Source organism: Hipposideros armiger, unplaced genomic scaffold (assembly GCF_001890085.2).
Source record: "Hipposideros armiger isolate ML-2016 unplaced genomic scaffold, ASM189008v1 scaffold_102, whole genome shotgun sequence".
Classification (NCBI taxonomy): domain Eukaryota; kingdom Metazoa; phylum Chordata; class Mammalia; order Chiroptera; family Hipposideridae; genus Hipposideros; species Hipposideros armiger.
In genome coordinates this window covers 1362481-1384433 of record NW_017731452.1, presented here as the reverse complement: position 1 = coordinate 1384433, position 21953 = coordinate 1362481, and the positions used below count along the sequence as shown (strand labels likewise).

Sequence of the window (21953 nt, the reverse complement as noted above, 5' to 3'; positions counted from 1 at the left end):
AGCCCCTGTAGAGAATGATCTGATCAGCCAGCTTAGTTAGGGGCTGACTAAAGATGTGGTCCTTGTTAGGTGGTGGCTGGAACACTGCACCTGCAGCCTTTTGACCCTAATGGAACAAGGGGAGGTTGTTTTAGAAACTGCTGCCAGCTTTTCTGGCTGAGATACATCTCATAGAGCTCACGCCTGCCTTTCTCCCGGTCCCTCACTCACCCGCTCCCTGGTACAGCCCTTCTCTACGACGGCCACTCCCTCCTCCCCCACGGGATCCCTTGTCCCCTGACAGGAGAAAGAGATAACCCTGCCAGGCTAAAATTTTAGGGAGCCTGGTTGGTCATCAAGGTCTTGCTAGGCACGTTGGATCAAGGATCAGGCATTCCCCTCGAGGGGGTAGGAACAGGGGACGGAAACAAGGATTTTCGTCCTGGGCGCCATCAAGAAGTTAATCAACGACAGAAATGAAGGGTGTTCTGGAGGTTTTGGGCCCGGGAACCTAAGGCGAGATACAGACCCCAGATACCTCAGGCTACCTGTTCTTCTCTCTGGGACAGTGGTCTCTGGGAATCCAAGACAGGGGGGGGGGGAGTAGGGCAGGCGGTGGAGAGGAGAGTGGGGGGAGAGGGGGGGAGGCGCAGGGCTGATAGTCTTTCATCTCCCAGCAAGAACGCGCTCCTGCCCGCTTTCCCAGAAGAGGAAGGAAATAGGGAAGGTGCCTTTTGATATCAACCACTTGGTCAATGTCCGCTTCCTTTCTAATTTCTCACCGCAGTAGGATTTTTTTTTTTAAACAAGCCATCTGTGAACAAGGGAAAGTATTGTTTTCTCATTTATGTGACTTGAAGCTTGAGGCACTGATTCTTTTGATAAGTTCAAAATCCTTGCCACACACCCCCCTCTCCAAACAGGAACCATTTCCAAGACGCTCACACACCTGCCCCGTGGAAAGGGGGCGGGGGGCACAAGGGGGTGAACTTTTCTACCTTTTCTCTCTTGAGGGGGGAAGGAGGAGACAAAGTGCCTAGACAGGCCCTTCTGGGGGTGAAGGGCAAATACGAACCGTCGTTTAATCCGCTGCCGCCGCCGCTGCTGCTGTCACTGGCTAAGGCTGCGGCGACCGACGCACAGCAGAGGCAGCACAGCTGGAGCGCCTGCAAGAGAAAAAGGTGACATCGCGCGTGAGGGACTCGGCTGGGCTTGCGCCTGGTGCCCCCTGCCACCCGCGCTCGGCGCGTCCCTCGGCGGGCACCTGCCTTGGCCACGCGTCCGAGGCCCGCCGGAGCCCACGGTGGGCCAGAGCCAGCGGCGGGGAGGGCGCACGCGAGCAGGAGAGCGCACTCCATGGTCAGGTGCGGGCGCGGCGGCTGCGGGCGGCGCGCATTCTCCCCGCCGCCCCGGAGCGCGGCGCTCCAGGTGCGGCGCCAGGTGGGAGCCGCCGCCGCCGCTCACATCACGGGCCGGGCGCGCTGGGGCCTCCCCGCCTCCGGCCGCCTGCTCGCCCTCCCTTCTGCCGGCGCCGGCTGCGGAGCTGCCGCCTGCGGCTCCCCGCGGGGAACGGGGGACTCGCCGGGCTGGGGCTGGCGCGCGCCTCCGAGCGCAAACGGCCAGGGGACTCTGTCCGTGCCTGCCCGCGCGCTTGCCCGCCAGTCTGTGCGTCTGTCTGGGTCTGTGCAAGAGTCTGAGGCTCCCAGGGAAAGCAGCGCCAGCTGGCTCCCCCAGCGCGCCAGAGCCGAGCGCCCGCCTCTCCACCGCACGGTGATTGGCGACCAGCGGCTCCTGGGCCCGTCCGAGCCCCCGGGCTGGTGCAAGGGCGTGGGATTCCAGGCTCCCGCTCCCAGGGAGGGGGCAATGGGGGAGGGGAGGCGGGGTGAGCGTGAGGGGGAGGGAGGGACCCACCGCCGAGAGAGGGAGCGGAGCGCCCTGGGTCAGGCTTAGAAAACGTAATTTAAGTGCACGGGAGAGATGAGCTGAGAGGGGGAGGCTCAGGTAAGCGGCGCGACTTCTTTGCTGCTTTCTCTTTACAAGTCTTCTGGCTGGTGAGACAGCCAAGGTACTGAGCGTTCTTATCAACTCCCAAGTGCCAGGTACAATCCTCTGCTTTATCTCATTTACCTGGGGCCCTATCCTAGCAAAAGTGGGACTTGTTAATCCCTTGATAAAAATGAAGAAACTGGCTTAGATGCGCTCATGCTAGCCTAACTCTCCAAGTATAATTGTATAATTTCAACTCGCAAATCTAGTGCAGCCTGCGGGGTGGGGGGGAGGCTAGAATGTTTAGCCTTGTCACACTGCCTGCAGCATGACGGAAGGAGACTAGACTTGGGGTGCAAGCACACAACAGAGTATAAGGGTGTTGTATTATAAAGTTGTACACCTGAAATGTATATAATGTTATTAACCAGTGTGATCCCAACAAATTTAATTTTTAAAAAAGAAAAGAAAGAGAACACACAGCCAGTGGTGGTAGCCTCACCTCTTCTCCTGGAGCTTTTCTCCAAGTGACCATGCTTCCAGCGCCACAAGATGGAATCCTGGCCCCAGACACACCGGCCTGCAGAAACCAGCCATTACAGCACCGTGCTGCCATCCCCAGGAATGTGAGTCCCATCTCCTGGGTGCCTTTTCATTCACTCAGTACACTTATTTGATCCCTGCTGTTTGCAGTGATGAACAAAAGATATTCCCATAGGCCAGTGGGAAAAACTCTCATTGGATAACTCAATAAGAAGACTAGAACCCAAATGATCACAGATATTCTAAAAGGAAAAGCATAAGCTCTTACATTAGATGAGTAATCGCAGAATCAAATTTAGTGTGTGTGTTGGGCGGGGGAGTGAGAATAAGGGAGTGTGTGTGTGTGTGTGTGTGTGGGGGGGTGTCTCTTAGGAGCTGACATTTCAAATAAAACCAAAGAGAGTGGGTCAGTTTTAAAGAAAGATCTTGAGTGTCAGGAGAGGGGGCACAGCAGAGGTGAAGGTCTTGAACTAGGAAAAGTGCTTGCCATGATGGAAAAGTTACAGGCCAGAGGGAGAGACAGAAACAGCAGAAGGCCAGGTCAATAGGATGTCGTAGGCTGGGGTGAAGCAATAGGAATCAGTTAGATTTAAGGTGTGTGTGTGTGTGTGTGTGTGAGAGAGAGAGAGAGAGAGAGAGAGAGAGAGAGAAGGAGAGAGAGAGAAGGAGAGGAGAGGAGAGGAGAGGAGAGGAGAGAGAGAGAGAGAGAGACGATGTGGATCCTATATGAGGGAGCTGAGGCACAGGGGAGTAAGTAAGAAAGCTGTTGCTAGAATCAAGGGGAGCAATGAAGGTATGTTAGGCCAGGTTGGTGGCTCTGGAGGAGGCATACACCCTGCTCTGGTCCTAAGGGTACCGAGGTGATTAAGATGAGGTCCGTACTTATGACAAGGGACAATTCACCATGCTGAGTCTGTTTCCTTGGACACAGTGATGAAGAGGTAAACCCAAGCTGTAGATGCAGAGGAAGTGGCACAACTCTGCCCAGGGCAAAACTTTTTGGAATGGCCTCACAGTGAGAAAATCCAGGTTAAACAAAACACGTGGCTTTCCTTACGGGATCTGTTTAAGGTCCTGTGGCCTCTATTTTTTAATAGGAATAAATGTAATACATCAAAAGGATATCCCAAGGATTAAGTGCAGATATTTTTACTGAGCTTCATAAATGGACTTTAAAAGTAAGAAGAGAAGATACCCCATATTTCTGTAACTTCATGCATCCTATGTCAAACTTTAATGTGCAGCAAAATCACCTGTGGTGCTGGCTTTAAAATGCAGACTCCTACACCCGAAACTAATAAAAATTTTTTTTAAAAAATGCAGGTTCTTGAGCCTTGAGCCATGGAAATTCTGATTCAGTAGATTTGGTGCAGGCCCCAAAGATACACTTGTAGCAAGCACCTTGGGTGGTTCTGACACAGGGGACTCTGGTGCTTAATGAGATTTCAGTGAAGAACTGGATATATTAAAGGAAATTGGACATGCAGTAAAAACAGGGCTTGAAGTCATATCACCAAGCAACAGACTGAATAAGAAAGGAGACTGTGAAGGCCAGCACTGGGAATTGTATCATCAGGTAAATGCTAAAGGAAACTGGCGGGGTCAATGCAGCTTTCATACTCCACTGAAAATAACCATGTTTCTTATTTGCATCTCTCCACTGAGACACATATGCATGAAGCCAGCCAGCCCCCTTGGGTCTCCCTCTTTTGCGGCCAGTAATAGAGGTTACTCACCAAGGTTAGGTGTAGAGTCTCAAAAACCCACTCTTACATATGTTCAGGGCTAGACTGTGGCACTTCTCAGCCTCAGCACCATTGACATTTGGGACTGGATCTTTTTTTGTGGCGGAGGCTGTCCTGTGCCTTGTAGGATGTTTAGCAGCATCTCTGGCCTCTCCCCACTAGGTGCCAGTAGCACCCCCACAATTGTGACAAATGTTGTGACATTGCCAGATGTTCCCTTGGGGAGAAAAAGCACCCCTGGTGAGAATCTGGATGAATAGGGTGGATCCCAGTCCTCTTCTGCGGTATTTTCCTCCATCAACCTGGAGCCTCATAGCCTCTCATTCAACTGAACAAATACGGCGGTGCCAAAAAAACATATACAAGTGGACACTTTGGTCAATGTTGCTCAAGCTGTGGTTTGCTGTAATCAGAAGCGTCTGGATGATGATGGTCACCACTTTGAGCACCTCTTGTAATTGCAGAAGTCAAACGTGACTTGCATTCATCTTTTGTTATGGGTATATATTGAGTATCACAATTTTAATACAGTTTTTTCCTTTCTTAAAATGTGTATACATATTTTTGGCACCCTCTGTGTTTGTTGAGTGCTCACCCTTTGAAGGACTGGAGGCCTCCTCTTGAACCTAATAATGTAAGGGTCCCACCCCCTAGTGATTGTGCAGCTCTTCTCCCATAGCCCAGTAAACCTTTGCACTTGGTAGATCCCAGCCCTCCATGGTTTGGTACAGAAACCAAGACCCATTTCTCACATACTACTAGACCTTGAGAACAAAACTTCCAATTCCCTCATTTGCAGATGACCCGGTCCAATTTCTTCTGTAGGGTTGGTCTACAAACATTGCAAAGCCATAACTTCTGGAATGATCTCAGACCTTCAATATTCTAGGAACTAGCCCTGCAATATATACACACTGTCTCTAGATGGTGACAGAAGAGCCGTGAACAAATGGCCCATCTTTTCCATTATGAATTACAAAGTTCATAGCACCCACTTCTAAGTTACTTGGAAATATAAAATGTAGCTGATTTTAAAACTATAAATCTAAGACACTATAATGACTATCCAAAGTTTACAGTGATCTGACTTAGTCTGTTCAGGCTGCTATAACAGAATACCATAGACTGGGTGGCTTATAAACAGGAAAAATTTGTTTCTCACAGTTCCAGAGGCTGGGAAGGCCATGATTAAGGCTCCAGAGGATATGCTGCCCATAAGAGCCCACTTACTGGTTCTAGGGAGCCTTCTTTTCACTGTGCCCTCACGTGGTGGAAGGTGCAAGGGAGCGCTCTGAGGCCACTTTTATAAGGGCACTAATCCCATTCATGAGGGCTCAGCCCCAAATACCATCACATTGGGGATTATGTTTCAACATATGAATCGGGGAGGGCGAGGGACACAAACATTCAGTCCATTGCATACCAAAAAAAATGGGGACAAAGAAAAAGAGAAAAAAAAATTCCTGTTGTGCTGTATTTGGTCAAACATAGCCCAGAACCTGGCACACAGCAGGCATTCAGTAAATATTTGTAGGTAGGGAGGGAGGAAGGGAGGAAGGGAGGAAGGGAGGGAGGAAGGGAGGAAGGAAAGAGGAAAGGAAGGAAGGAAGGGAAGAGGAAAGGAAGGAAAGATGGAGGGGAGGGAGGGAGATAACGGTGGGAACATTTGAGATGGAGAGATTGCACCGTTTCACTCTTCAAAACATTTCCCCTTTTCCTCTCTAAAATCAATGGTATAGTTTGAGGCATTGATTTTTCTTCGTTTCACACTGACATAAGTTTTACCTTTTTTTCACAATAATATGCCTTAAGTCCAGTACCTCCTCCTGGCCAGAGCAAGAAATAAACAGCAATCCCTGTTATTTATTCCCTTTCCCCGGATCTCCGCTCCATGAAAATGCAAGTGTCTCTTCCATGGAAAGTAAGAAACTTCTAGCCCCTCTCCCACCATAGCTGACTTTCTGTGCTATAACCAGCTCGTATTTTCTCCTCTCCTTTCCGTACAGAGCGCAGAAGGACACTCACTGCCCTTCCTCTGGCCTTTCAAAGCTGCACTGAATAGTTCTGTCAGGTATTATTTAACAGATTCCTGACAGTTTCCCATAGAAAGTGTTTTCATGTCCAAAGAGCAAGACATCCAAGACCATGCATCCAAACCTAGCACAGGGTAAAACAAACAGAAAGCAAGGCTTCACTTATTTCAACACAGTAGCCATAAAGAAAAAGAAAGAGATGAAAATGTATTAACATCGTTTAAGCCCTTAAGAAGGGCCGGCTGCTTTCTGGCTGGTGTCTCAGAACAGAGGTGCTGTTAGCAGCCCAGTCCTCAAAACCAGGGGGGAGGTTCCCAGAGGGTAAGGGGGGAGAAGGGAGGTAAAGGGGGTCAAATATATGGTGATGGAAGGAGAACTGACGCTGGGTCCTAAGCACACAATGCAATATATGGATGATGTATTATGGAATTGTATGCTTGAAACCTATATAGTTTTACTAACCAATGTCACCCCAATAAGTTTAATAAAAATTTTTTTTTAAAGTGGGGAGGAGGAAGGCGGGGTAGAAGATGACAGAGCAACAGGTCTGAACTTACTCTATCTTTTTTAGACATAACCATCCAGAAAGATAAGCTGTTTGCTTTAGAGCACAAAATAGAGCAAAATCCAAACAAGTGCCATGCAACAACTTCTGTTTTCTATTTGTCAGCAACAATACGGGAAGCAGAACCTCGCAGCCTAACAGCTAGTTTTGTAAACAGATTGTCATCAAACACAATTTAGGAATCATCAACTGTTCTCCCCCCTCGCCTTTTATATTCTGCCTTCCATGGCGCTTGCTTACAACACTGACACTGATTGTTTCCTTTTGCAACCTGTGCTTGTCTGCCTTACCTGTATGCCGAGGCTCCCTCTTCTGACTTATCTATAGGCTGAGGCTTCTTGTACTCACGTCAGCTTGCCTCTGTGGATGCTCTGACTATGCGTGCTGCTGCCCCATTCTCTTTTTAGTCCTTTGCCAAGCCGGACGATAAAAAATAGTTTGTTTGCCTGAGGCTAGAGGCAGCAATAGAGCTAAACTGTTTCCACAAACCCAAGGACAAGCTCTGAGCTCTCTGCATAGTGGAGAAGTGGAATATACACCTTGCAAAAGCCCTGGGGAATATCAGGCTGCCTAAGAGAGGGAAATGGCTTTTGTTCACGTGACATCTTATCCTTCTCCATGAGCATGAGCTCATCATGCGCAGGCTCAGACACTTGCCCCAGTGAGTCCCCTCAATTTGCATCTGTAACACCAGCCAGGCCTCCCCATACATGGGACAGCCAGGATGGGGACCTATGACTGCTAGTCAGAATCACCTGGGGAATTGTCAGACCTGCATTCGTGGGCATCCCTATGACTATTCCAATTAAGCGGGTCTGGGATGAGGCCCAGACATCTGTCTTTTAACCGATACCTGAATGTTTCTGATGTAACTAAATATGTTACAAACCTGTAATTGTGGCCCACAGAACTTACACCTCCACTTGAATGCCACAAGTGCTTCCTAGTCAATGGGATTTAAAGCCTCTGGGATACTGTTGACTCGTTTCTTATTCGTGGAGAAAGCACAGTATAATAGCAAGAATAAAGGACAGGCTTGGGATTGAATTTTGCTATCAGTGATGAGTGGTATTTCTTTTTGTTTGATTAGATTTGGGGGAGGAGAGGGTAATTTGCCTTCTAAGTATTTCCATCTCCCCTTTTCTTGTCTATTCCATGATACAGACCTGCTCAAACATATACCAACACTTTATGCTTGGCAAAAATGATTGGCCCAAGAGGTGTGGTGTGGACTCCAGTGTGGCCTGTTAGAATCACTCATTGGTATTGAGCTACCCAGTTAAGGGGAATGGACCCATCTTTCAGCTGAGGTTGTCACAGTGTTATGATTAAAGCCTGGAGTTGGCAGCGGCTATCCTCCTAGGCTAAAAAAATTAGATATATCGAAAAGTAGGAAAGAAAGAGGAAAATAAACAGGTTCCAGTCTGAAGCCATCATTCATGTACCTACCCTTTAACCCTTGAAATCACTACCATTTAAGCCAAGAATCCTCTCTCCAGCTCTCTTTTCCCCTTTAAACTAGTCTGGACTTGGTTTCTATCACCTTCAATGAAATAATCCTAGTACTTTTTTCTGTGACCTCCAACACAAAGTCTTAATGTGCCCTCCTCTCACACAAGGAGAAGAATCCTTATTTCACATAGTTTTATTCCCAAGAGGGTTGAATGAAGCAACATACTGGTGGGGCCAAAAAAAAAAAGTGTTTACACATGACACGTATTCATCTTTTGTTATCAGTATATATTGAGTATTACAATTTCAATACAGTTTTTTCCTTTCTTAAACTGTGTGCATTTTTGGGGCACCCTCTGTATATAAGATGTCTGATGCAGAACCTAGGACCACCAGTGTTCAATAAATGGTAGCTGTTCTCCCTTTTCCACTTCCTAAGACTATGGGCTCTTGCCTGGAGATGGATGCCATCTGCATGTTCTTTCACCCAAACTCCAGACTGAACCCCAATGTTTCCCATGCAATTTCAGGGCTGCAGCTCCCGGACACAGCGCCTGGGTGTGCATTAAACAATGGTGCCTCCTTCTGTACAGGTGTGAAAGTGACAAAAGTTGGAAGCTATGCAAATTAGGACAAGAGCGCCCCCTTTGGGCTAATGACCCTTTTTTGTGGACAGGATTTAGAAGACTAGGACCAACTCAGGCCCAGACAGGACACAGCCATTCATAGTGCCCAGCTTGGGTCGCGACCTCCTTTGAGGCCTTTTCTTAGCTTGGATTGGGCAGCCAATAGGAGGAAAGGTTTGCCCCACCCAGTGCTGTGTCCTGCATTACTGTGTCTGAGTTACCAGTCTCCTCGTTTCCTGCCCTTCACTCAGCACCCTTCCCGGGAAGGCACACAACCTCCAGGCGCTCTTTCGAAAGGCTGCGCTGTTCAGGGAAAGGTAACCACGTTATGTCCTTAGTCACTTACCCTTCACTTCTGCCCCCAACTCCCCGAAACTCTCCCCACCAAGGCCAGACGCCAAAGAATAATTTCCTAATCATGAAAGGACAATAAAGGTATTTAAAAATAAATCCAGAGAAACATGAAGAGAAAGAACCCTACTCCTTTCACTCAGAGAAAGCCATTAAAAATATTTAGCGAGAGCCTTTGGCGGTGCTTCACTTCTTGGTATCGCTGTAGCATTTGAAACTAAGGGTCACTGGCTTCTTCTCAAAACCCTCTCACCTCCTCAGCTCCCACGTCATTACTTGGCCCTGTTTTTTTTCTTCCTTGTTTAATTTTTACTTATCAATTATTTCCCCGCTCTTTTGATGTCCCTTACACATGGGTGCTTCCCAGACTTCCACCCTCGTCCCTTATCTTTTCTCAAAATAATCTCCATTCCTGGGCATTTAGATCCCGTCTGCTTTGCTGATGACTCCCAGATCTGCTATTCCTGCTCGAATCTCTGTGTCAAGTTCTACACACCTATTTCCAACCACCTACAGGGCATTTTTAACCGGCTGCATCAGAGGCAACTTAAACTCAAGGCATAACCCGAGCATAAACCATCCATTACTCTCCATCTGCCCAGAGTCCCGAGAGGAGAGGTTAGGGAGCCCTCCGCCCCGCATGTGGGGGGTGAAGGGAGACAGAGGAGGGCCAGGTGGTCACAAAACCTACTTTAACAATGCCTCAGGATCTGGCCTTATTCTCTTTTTCATTGTCTTAATTCAGGCCCTGAGTGTCTGTCACCCTTTAAGGCTAGAAAAGAGGACCGCTCATCCAGGACAGACCTCCCCATCACCCTGGCTGAGGCAAGCACACCTCCCCTTGTTCCCACACCCACCTATCATTCCCTCTAGCCTTTGTCAGGTAGGTGAGACAAGTACAGTGGAGGCCACGACCCCACCCAACCGCCACTGCCTCAGCTGGCCACACCAGAGAGCGTGCCACTGTCACCCTTGTTCCCAGTACCAAGAACAGGGCCAGCACATAGACACCTAGAAAGACACTGAATCAGGAACCTCACCGCCCAGAAAGAAACTGACCCAGACTGCTGAGACGGGCGCTTTTGATGTCATCGGCCCCAGCCATGGAACTGTATTACTACCGCCTCGCGTAAGGAACAAATTCCGCCAGAGAACAGGTCCCACAGCTGCCCGTGAACTGGCTAGCTCCAGCGGCTTGTATTGGTTTTTACCCTTTCACTCCTTCCCCAGCGTGATCTCCTTCCCATTCCCTCTCACACCCTCTCACGCCCAGCAGTCCTTCCTTTTCTCCTGCCCTTCTGAACGAAACAATACTGTTTTGTTAACGTAAGTGCCTTGAGGCTTCCCTGGACCATTTTAGGCACGAGGTTCCCTCACCTCAGCAAATGCTCTGGACCCCGGTGCACAGGTGGCCAAGCCCCGCCCCCAGAGATTCTGAGCTGATGGATCAGAATTGGGACTATTTTGAAAGCCCCCTGGCTCCAGGTGACTCTAAATTCAGCCAGTTGAGACCCAACCATTGTCCATACTTGGCATGCAGCCCCCAGATGGGCAGCAGCCACATCCCCTGGGCGCTCATTAGACATGCAGGGTCTCAGGCCCCTCCCCGGACCTGCTGAATCAGAACCTGCACCAGATCAAGGTCCGCGGTGACTGTCTGCACATTAACTTTCCAGAAGTGCCACGGTAGAATCAGAGGGACAGGACTCGGACACTAACTGAGTGAACTTGGATGGTCTCTTGCCTTAAGTTTCCACATCTACAGGATGGCATTAATAACAGTATGTCTCACAAGGATGCAGGGAGGAGTTAAAGGGAGCACCATGACCACCATCAAGTTCAGGGCTATACTAAGCACTTAGTAAGTGGTAGCCTTGTTTTCTCTCTCTCCCCCCCCCATCCCCATCTCTACTCCCCCTCTTCATCCCTCTGCCCACCACGGTGGGGGCCAAACAGAGCAAGTATAGTCTTTATTCCCAGGGTGCTGACTGTGTCACCCTGGGAAGCACAGACCATAGGAGGCTTGCAGATGCCACACTCACATCCAAATTAAACATTTCCGATTTTAAGCAGCTAAGAGGCTGCAGAGCCCTTGATTTATCTGCATCACCCACAACACCACCGTGATCTGGCCTTCTAGATACCCTGTCTGCTCAGTTACACAATCACCATGCTTCTGAGAGGGCTGCACGGAGCCTGCACCCCGTTACGCAGGCAGTTTGTTTCCAGAAGCTGCACAGCGACTTGGCCCCACCGCGCTCGAGGCTGGCGTTTCCATGAGACGGCAAGGCACAATTTCAAGAAGCAGATCATTTAAAAACAATTATTGGAACTCAACCGGCTTTTGCAAGGAATTAATTTAAGGAATCCAAGGTGCCAGAGGGATAATAGTAAAAGGGGTGAGAGGGGGGTATTTCTTAGTTTTCAAGCAGTCTGGGATCTATTTAGAGAGGTTCCAAACATCGGGGGCTGTGTCCAGACTGCAACCTAATACTTTATATTGCTCTCTTTCTGTAAAGTTCTAGCTCCCCCGTGATTGGATGGAGTCTCTCTGAAAAGCTAACATTGAACTGGGACATAATAACAGCCTGGGGACATCAGAGCTGCTTGTGCCTGCCCTGCAGTACTGGACGTTTTTATGTGCATTACATTAAGAGCTTCCATCTCTCCGGACAAAGGGGGGAAGCGCTTCCATGGTGGGTGGCCCCAATTAAACCCTGTGCCTAGTGAGTTTCCGCCGAGGCTGACTGGAAGGCAGCCAGGCTGATTAGAAAGCAGGTACCTCAAAAGACCCAGTGCTGCCATAATGAAACAGCCCTGGAAAACTGCTAAATGACACAGAGGAAAATCATTACAATTGAAATTCTCCCCGCCCCCTGCTCCCTCATGCCTAAAAAACACCCACTTCTTCACAATTGCCTAAATATTGCTCTGTCCAATGAATTAATTGTACAGTCAATGAAAGATCTCTCACAAACACAGAGCTTTGAACACCCTGCTTTCATTATGAAATACACTGGGTTTAAAAGCACATAAAAAGAATGCAGTCAAAAACAGAACAAAAATACCCTCCCTCCCAAAAAAAGTAAAAGCAGATAAACTGCCACCTACACGATAGAGCTGACAAGTAAGTTTAATATGGAGGGTTTGCAGATGTTATGTAATTTAAAAATAGCAATAAATATTTAATTTTTTATGACAACAAAGCTCTTTTTGAAAATATTGCAAAATAAAGTATAATGAAAGAATAAGAATCATTCATCATCCACCCCTCAAAGATGACCATGGATAACACAGTATCTTCTTTCTGTAAGCACTGTTTTGCATAGTGGAGATAACACTATTATATATACTTACGTGGGCTGCTTCATTCAACTAGTAGTAGTATATGGAAAGTGCTGCAGGTATTAAAATTTCTGGTACCATCATTGTTCATGGCTGGGACACAACGCATCAAAAGAGTGTAATATAACACACTTAACAAGAATTTGGAAGCCCCCTTGGGTATGACAGCTGAGCTGTAACAGATAACAGCAGCATGGGGACATCTGCACCATCACCCCTCGAATGGGAAAAGGAGGTGGAGACTAATATTCCTTGAGTTAATCTGGGCCCAACATGGTACCAGAGAATGTTCGGTAGGGTACCCTCATCCAATCTCCCAACAACACCGCCAGGGGGTTACTACTAATCCCCATTAATAGATAAGGAAGCTAGGGCTCACTGACAGGTGAGGTCACGGGCCAATGTCACAGAGCTAGGGAGGCCGAGCCAAGATGAAGACCCAGCTCTCCCGTCATTCTTCCCCTTCATCCATTTGCAGACACACAGCTGTGCAGTCAAAAGAGTGCGAATTTGGAGTTCAAGTGTTGTGTGTCTCCCACTGTACAAAAGGGGGTGCCCCCAATGAATACATATTGCATACATACCTTTTCTTCTACTTTAAATTTCAAGGGTGCTATCCCTTGAAAACCTGGTGAAAACACCCACAAAACATTAGATTGGCAAGGCTGTACCTTTTTCCCGAGAGCTACAATTTTGTATTCAGTGTTGCATATGATTACAGGTTTAGTTAATGATGCTGAAGTAGTAAAATAGAAAATCAAGGGATACACAAGTCTCAGAAAGTTCTACTGTGGTAGAGAGAGGCTCTAGCTGGATTGAGAAATAGATAGTAGTAACAACGACAACCACAATAAAAGTTACTCTCACTCACTGATTGCTGACTTGCTACTCAGCCAAGCACTGTGAACATTTTAAGAAAATAAGCACCAAAGGACTCCGCAAAATAGCTCACTAATCTGGAAAATAAAAGTAAGAATGTCTGATGCACAACGAAATTTTAAATAATTAGCAGCTGACGTAATTTGGATAAGTGGCAGTGGTAGAATTTGAGAGTAGGTCTGCTGTTTTCCAGAAAAGCACATGTAAGGTCCATGTCGCCATCTCTTATTGGGCAGCACGACACATTGGACCAGTGGGCACAGCCCATTCCCCGTCACGCCAACAGTACTTTCAGGTTTCCAGGGAGTCCTCCTAAGGCAGCGGTTCTCAACCTGTGGGTCGTGACCTCTTTGGGTGTTGAACCACCCTTTCACAGGGGTCGCCTAAGACCATCGGAAAACAAAAAGATATTTACATTACGATTCATAACAGTAGCAAAATTACAGTTATAGAGTAGCAATGAAAATCATTTTATGGTTGGGGGTCACCACAACATGAGGAACTGCATTAAGGGGTCGCGGCATTAGGGAGGTTGAGAACTGCTGTCTATGGGAAGAGAAAACCCTGTACTCCCGGAGTCACCAGCAGATGTCTGTGTAGTCATCCTGGAAAGCTTGACCAGATGAGACCTCAGCTGGGAATGGGCAGTGTGTGGAATGCATCCTAACTTTCAGAGTTCAGCAAAAGGACCTTCATAATTCACATGAACTATCCCTGGGTGTCAGAAGATGGCATTTATATGCTTAAATGATTGGGGAAAGGAATGGAAAGAAGCAAAAATCAGGGCATGTGCTGGAGAGAGGAGGAAATTTAGGAGGATAAGAACTTAGAGGAAAAAAAACTTAGGACAATAACTATCAAATGGATGGAACGTCATGTAAAGACCAGGGAGTAAGCCATGTAATAGAGGCAGAGAGAGGGAATCGTGTGTTGAAAAAGTAGCGTAAGATAATAAAAATGGGTACGTATTAAATTTGCACAGCCATTTAACCACTTTGATGCAACTGCCCTATGAGGTAGGTAGTATAAACAGCAATTGATAAACTCTAAGCTAGAATTACAGTACAGTAAACCTTTTTTACTCTAACTTTACATAAGCTCAGTTCACTCTGTCCCTTACATGTGGATACCATCGGTGTGACCCCTAAATCCCTTACCCTATTGGAAGTCTCGCAGCCTGGCTGGAATTTGAGTGACTTCCTAGACCTCTGCTTTCTCACATTCCTTCTCACTCCCACTAAACTCTCAATGTCACTGGCTCTCACCTCTTCCCCTACTCTCTCCTCTGTCTCACATCAACCCATAGGACATAGCCTCTTTTGTTTGCCCCAAACCACTTAAAAAAGGCATTTGTGTGTTTAACAGTTGTTACTAAAGTTTAAGGACTTGAATGCTTTTTTTTTTATAGTGGTAAAATACTGTATTAGTCAGGGATTTCCAGAGAAACAGAACCAATAAGAGGGAGATAGGTAGGTAGGTAGATAGATAGATAGATAGAGATAGATATAGAGATAGAGATAGAAATAGAGATATATAGAGTTATTATGAGCGATTGGCTCACCCAATTATGCAGGCTGACATGTCCCACAACTTGCCATCTGCAAGCTGGAGGTCCAGGAAACCCAGAAGTGTGGTTCCAGTCCAAATCCAAAAGCCTGAAAACCAGTGGAACCTGTTGTAAGTCCCAGTCTGAGCCTGAAGCCCCAAGAACCAGCTCTGATGTCCATGTACAAGGGAAGATGGTCGTCCTGGCTCAGCAGAAAGAATTCGCCCTTCCTCCACCTTTTTGTTCTCTTCAGGCCCTTCAAGGATGGGACAATGGCCACAGGCACTGGTGAAGGTAATCTTCTTTACCCCAATCTACCCATTCCAATGCTAATGTCTTCCAGAAACACCCTCATACCCAGAAATAATGTTTTACCAGCTAGCTGGGCATCCCTTAGCCCAGATAAGCTGACGCATACAATTAACCATCACAAGTACACATAACATAAAATTTACCATTTTCACCACCTGAAAGGGTACAATTCAGTAACGTTAAATGCATCCACAATATGGCGTAACCATCAGCACCATCAAACGGGGTTATATCACGGAGGTCTAAGCTGATTTAAAGTGATATCAGATAGCCCTTTCTTAAAAGCCATTTGGCCACCCACTCTGTTGCTTCAAGTGTCCACAAACCGGAAGACTCTCCTTTTCTCCTGCCTTTTGTGCAGAACAGTTTAGCCTCCACCCCTGTCCGGTTCCAGGCAGGCCTATCTGAGCGTATCAGATGACTCACTAATGGGGTCTGCAGAAATCCGAGGTCCTTCCTTGCTTCCTTCACTCTCCAGTAGAACAGAATAACTAACAGAAACACTGATGTTTCTGGCTGCCTTTCTTCTTACCGAGTCTCCACAGTGAAAAGGAGCTGGAGAGATTGACTTTCTCATGACTATAAAGAGTGCCACTGCCCTCAGAAGGCAGAGATATTTATCATCAGTCTAGGCTTCAGACAAAAAATTATTGCCTTTTTCAATTTCTAAAATATAAAAGCTAGACTACGTTCTCTCAAGCATGGGGCTAGGAGCAAAACCAAGCCAGAACTTCTCATCACTAGTTCCGATTGACCTAATGGGTCTATTTATAAAGGTCAACCCAATAGGCCACAATTAGCATGAGCCTGAGCTTGGATTTTTCCATGGGAAGCCTTTCAAATTATTCCCAAACCCTCCCAAATGAGTAGATAGCCCTTCTCTATACTCTCGGAACACTCAGTATCTTGCTCTGTCACAGAACATTGACAATTAAACCAGAAGTTAAAAAAAAAGTGGATGGCTTTCCTACTGGACTTTGAGCCTCTGACATCTAGGGCTATGTTCATTCTCTTAAATGGTGGTTCTCAATTGAGGACATTCCTTATACCCAGAAGACATTTGCTGGCAGACATATTTGGTGAGCATAGCTAGAATCGGGGTTGCTACTAGCATTTAGCGTGCAGAGGACAAGGAGGCCGCTAACCATCCTACACTGCACAGGCCAGAACCCCCACAACAAAGTTTTCTAGTCCAAAATGGCAGTAGTGCTGAGGTTGAGAAACCTTGACCTGAAAGGTTATTCATTTAGCAAATATTTATTAAGCACTGTCTGTGTCACATCCTGTGCTAAGGATTGGAAACACCATGTGCTGGTTTCCTTACCATTACGATTTTTGTGACAATAATAGGAAATACCCAATGAGCATGAAAGGATGTAGGGTCCTACGTTAACTCTTCACATATACAATATTATCTTCTATAACCTTCACGATACCTCTGTAATGTCACCATCTCAAATGATAGAGTGGAAGCTCAGAGGGGTTGAGTGACTTTCCTAAGGCAACACAGCATCTGACTTACCGTTTCCAGATTCATAGCAATGGCACACAATTGCCTACCAGATAAAAAGCAATTAGGAATCATAGTATATAAAGCATAAGGATAGTATACAATTATTGATGTCATCTCATTTTGTGTATTTAATGGCTTGAGAATGACCTATACTATGCTAGATGGTTTTAGAGATGGTAGATTGTCACTTAAGGTAAGAAAGAAGACAGGAAGTCTAAAAAGGGGCAATGATTGTAGGGGATCTTGAATGTCATATTATTCCCTAGGGATGGTGACCCTTTCTTGAAGACTCTCTGCAAGAGCATAAAAGTGTGTTTCTGTGAGTGTGCGTGCTTGTGTTTGTGTTTGTGGAGAGAGAGAGAGAGAGAGAGAGAGAGAATGTAACAGATGGCAGAAAACAGAAAGAGAATCCTGGTAGATAATGAGAGCCTGCACCACCTGACAAGGAAACATCTCCATTTGTTAGCATCTCAATCCATCCCTTTCAGTAAATGCCTCTATTTCTTCACACAGGTCAAGAATGTTTTGTGCCCCCTCATTCTACCAGGGTCTTCTGAGAAAGAGTAACTATGGAAGGATCTTAGGGGTAATGTCTGTGAGAAGAAGTGGGGAGGAGCCAGAAAGCCTGGGAAAGTCATCTGTCTGACCCCAAGTGAAGGAGAGAAGGAAGGATGGTTGAGTAGAAGCATCTTAGGCTTCCATGTAGTGAACGGAATGTTCCAGAAGGCCATTGAAGAGGCCTAAGCCAAAGCCAGCCATCACAGGAGTCCTGTGTATGCCTCCTAGGAATGCGCCTGCCTTAGCACTGCTGCTATGCACACTCATCGGCTAGGAGCAGCCCACCGGAAGTACGGCCTTGGCACAAATGCCGCAACGGATTTCAGCGCATGGCAGCTGGAACCTGGGTCACTTACCCTCCCTGCAGTTGAATGTTTCTGAGTAATTCTCGTGACCACCACACTAGGTCCTTTTAAATGTTTAATAAAATGCGTGCAAATCCTCCGCCTTCGATTCAACTAGACACACGTGTACTCAAACACGTGCCTTTTGGGCAAATAGCATGTCACCCGTCTGCCCTCTGACTCGCACTAGAGCATCAGTTTGCGGTACCAGCTGAAACCCAGTGAGCTCATCGCTTGCAGGGCATGTTATACATGCCCCTCCTTATAGCGGATCTTCTCCCACTCCACCCACCTTCCCCCCCCCCCCCAGGGCAGCGTGAGTGATGTGAGGGGGTGAGCCTGAGCTGCTGGACCCACGTTGGCCAGCGCCAGCGGGGAGTCCTTTCATGGGAACTGAAATAGGAATCAGGCAGGGTAGATGGAGGCGAGAGGCTTTCAGGATCCTACCTGAATGCTCTGTAGGTGGCCGCAGGGCACTTGACTCAGATCCAAGGGAGGCACCTGGTTCCAGGCTGGCATGGAGCCAGTTTCAGAGGGTAAGCTCACAGTGAATGATGGTGTCTGGACTCAGTTCATGCTTTATTGTTGTGTGTCTCTTTAAAACTAATTCCTCAGTGAAAGATGTTTGAAACCTAAGCCTCCCCGTTCTCCCGCCCTATTTTACTTTCAGTTGCAGGCACTTGTCCCTCTTGAGAATCAGGGGAGTCCTGCTAATAAGCAAATCCCTGCTGGAAATCCCTGAGCAATGCCAGGCAGCGCCGTGGAAATATGGAAGCTTCTCCCAAGTCCAGGAGTGACTTGGGAATGAGCCAACATGTCCACCTCCCAGAACATCCAAGGCTGTGCCTAGTGGTAAATGGAGAGACATAGTTTCTCCAAAATGTTTGGAATACACTGATTTAAGTGTGTTCCAAAAATGTCTATGGGCCAGTCCAGTGGTTCTCAAAACCTGTTCCCCAGACCACCAGCAGCAGCAGCAGCAGCACCAGGAAACTCATTTGAAATGCAAATTTTTGACACCCCCACACCTACTGAATCACTCTGGAGGTGAGACCTCCCAACACCCTTAACAAGCACTCCAGGGGATTCTGATCATCACTCAAGTTTGAGAAATCTCTGCTCTGTAGATATTGTTTTCTCACCAAACACTGGAACACAAGTCAGTTTGTTTAGGTAATAATCTTACCATGCTTTATCACACAGTGTATTTGTTCAAATATTTACTTAATTACAATGTGCTGGGCTATATGCTATACGGCGGTATAATGGTAAATAGAGAGACATGATTTTTGTTCTCATGAATTTATCTTCTAGCCAAAAGAACAGATATTAATCAAACACATATATAAGCGCCAAATTAGTTAAGATGCTTTGAGTAAAATGTACAGACCGGACCCAGTATGGGAGATTAAGAAAAGCTTCGGTAGGAAGTGGTACTTGAGATACATAGAGCTTATGTTGGTAAACTTTGGAATAGAGGAGGCTCTTCAGACAAAGCAAACAGCCCATGTCAAGGCCTGGCAACTAGATGATGGTGGCTCATTTAAGGAACTGACAGAAGATCGGGGAGGCTGAAGTATGAGATGGGAAGACAGAGCATTCTGAGACAGGATGGAGGCTCGGAGCCATGTTCCAATGTTGGTCTTTCTTACAAGATCCATGGCACCCGGGGTGGGCTGACATGGGCAGACCAGCATTTAGAGGAATTCCACGTGTGCTGGTTGATGGGTAGAGAAGGGATTGAGAAGGCACAAGGGTAGAAAGTTCGGTCAGAAGGAGAGCCGTGCAGTGGTCCAGGCCAGAGACGAGGCAGGGCAGACCAGGGTGCTGGAGACGTGGAGCGAACTGAGAGGCCCGGGGAAGACTCCCCTGGAGTGAGGGAGACACAGGTGTCAATGTGGGTGCTGTGTCTCGTTGGTACAGCTAGAAGAATGGGGATACCATTCCATGAGGTAACATGCCTGAAAAGCATCAGGTTTGGGACAGGGTGTATGTGTGGGGGCAGTGAGACACAAAGAATTAAGCTCTTACAATGTTGAGTTAGCACTGTCCTTGAGACTTAGAGGTATAAGCCTTGAGTAGGATCTCAGAGAAAAGATTTGGGCTGGAGATATCAATATGTAAAGTGACTCACACATCTATGTCTCAGGTTGAAGCATATAAACAGAGTATAGGATGAGAAGACACACAGACATGAGGTTTCAGGATCCTTCCTGGAAGGGCCTTCCTACATGTGACTCGTATCTAGCAGGGGCTCTATAAAGGTTTGTACAATAAGACGAAAAAGAAAGGAGGAGGGGGAAGGAAGAACAAAATAGGAGTTGAGCAGACTGCATTGGGATTAAACTGTGGCTCTGCTATCTGAATGAGTTAACTTATTCCTTCCAACATCCAGTTCCCCCACCTGTAAAACGGGGGGAAAGCAGTCTGTGTCTCACACATATATTGCGAGGATTAGATGATGTAACATTTAGCACACAGGAAGTACTCGACCAACCTCAGTGATCGCTAACCTGTGCAATGTACAACAGAAAGACTCTTAATATTGCTTATGGAATTACGTATTACACGAGTAAATCACTCATTGAATAATAATACCAATCCCCTTTCTGACAGCAACATTTTTCTGAGAGCCAGTGTGCCATAACGGAGTGGGTGAGAGGGGCGGAGTGTGTTTGAGTTTTGCATCCCATCCAGTAATTTCGGGCATTTATTTTGAGCCTCCAGCCTCATTGAAGAAATTGTGAAAAAACTGAGACATGATTTCAATTTAGAAAAAAAAATTTTTTTAAGACAGATTAGGCTATCCTTGTTACGTTGCTTTTCTCTAAGGAAATACAAGCAACTTGTATTGCCCTGTATTACATATACCAGGATGGATTATGGCAATTGTTCCATCTGATCTTTCTCACTGCACACAGCCTCATCAGCCTCATCGCTCTGCAATATCCACATTACTTTGGAGGACCTCATTGCTTTCAGAGCTACCATCTCTAATGCATTTTTGCAATAAAATGATAAGACAAATATCAGGAGTTGTAAGAGACTCCAAAATGGCTGGACAAGTGAATATGTTTCTAGAAGGTGACCGAGGACCTGTTGTTTGAACAACCAAAGCCAGGGTTGTTACAAGAAAGTAAACTTTCAAGGTTTGGCATGATTGCATCTTTGGCTAGAAGTACATTCCTAGGGTGGATTGAGGCATTTCACTTTCTCTTCCCTTTGCCCTCTGAGAATATGGGAGCAGCAGGCCATGAATGCCATATCCTAAAATATGATATGAGAATTATAATTCCAAAGACGTCCCCTGCCAACAGCCATGAGTTGCCTTTACCTTGGAGGAAGTTTTAAAACCAGGGATATCACCTGAAATGTCATAAATTACCAGGGCATAATCCTAATGGATGATGCAAACTGACAAGGTGTTTATAAGGACTCCAAAAGCCTCACTATAGAGATTTCATGCACGGTCCCTCTGAAACACACTTCTCTTTGCATTTTAACCATTGTGAAGTAAGGTGCTGTACATCTTAGAAACTGCATCTTAGAAACAGGAGGAGGTAAGGAGAAGAATAAACAAAACCTAGAATATAGTGGGTGCTTACTTGGTGCTGGAGACCACACTCAACTTTTTGCATGCGTTAGTCATTGAATCCCTCCCCCACCCCCCCCATAATCCTACAGGGAAGGGATTGTTGTTCTGCCCATTCCACAGGGAAAGAAACTGAGAAACAGAGGGGTCCCATAACTTACCCAAGGCCACTTGACTAGCAAATGATGAAACTGAGATTAAGCAAAAGCCTTATCTGACTCCAGACTAAGCTCTCTTAACATGAACCAGGAAGCAGTTTAGTGGGTCCTTCTTTCTCTCCAGCCAACAAATAATAACTCTTCCTCCTTGTTGGAAAAAAAAAAAGTCAAGGAAGATCCTATAGTTTATAGAGATAGATATGAACATTGTGTGAATTTGAAGGAAAATAAAGTGTTAGGTATCATGATCATTAAGAAAGCAAGAAAAACATGATATAAATAGGAAAACTAGTGTGGTAGAAGTTTTAGAAATTGAGTCCAACTGTTTCTGTGCCAACTTCATAACCTTCCTTCCTCCCTCTCTGTGTAGCACCTGAACTTTTTACTTATTCTTATGTAACTTGATGCCACTTTACGAACTTTAAA

General features: G+C 46.5%; 1 protein-coding gene across 3 annotated transcripts in view; it reads right to left on the bottom strand.

Moving 5' to 3' along the window:
- The window catches only part of ADAMTS18 (ADAM metallopeptidase with thrombospondin type 1 motif 18), a 144134-nt gene extending 122476 nt beyond the window's left edge, over nt 1–21658 (bottom strand). The window contains exons 1-2 of one of the 3 annotated variants that reach the window (XM_019646441.1): nt 21531–21658; nt 1055–1145 (exon numbers count right to left, since the gene is read on the bottom strand). Coding sequence is in view for 2 of the 3 variants with exons in the window: in XM_019646438.1 (XP_019501983.1) it covers nt 1055–1145; nt 2468–2602 (226 nt within the window). In the remaining variant the exon portion in view is untranslated. Of the gene's footprint in view, nt 1–1054; nt 1146–1247; nt 1718–2467; nt 3093–21530 lie in introns of those variants that run through there. The other 2 variants (XM_019646438.1, XM_019646439.1) reach the window with 2 other exon arrangements.
- Between the last annotated feature and the right edge of the window lie 295 nt (nt 21659–21953).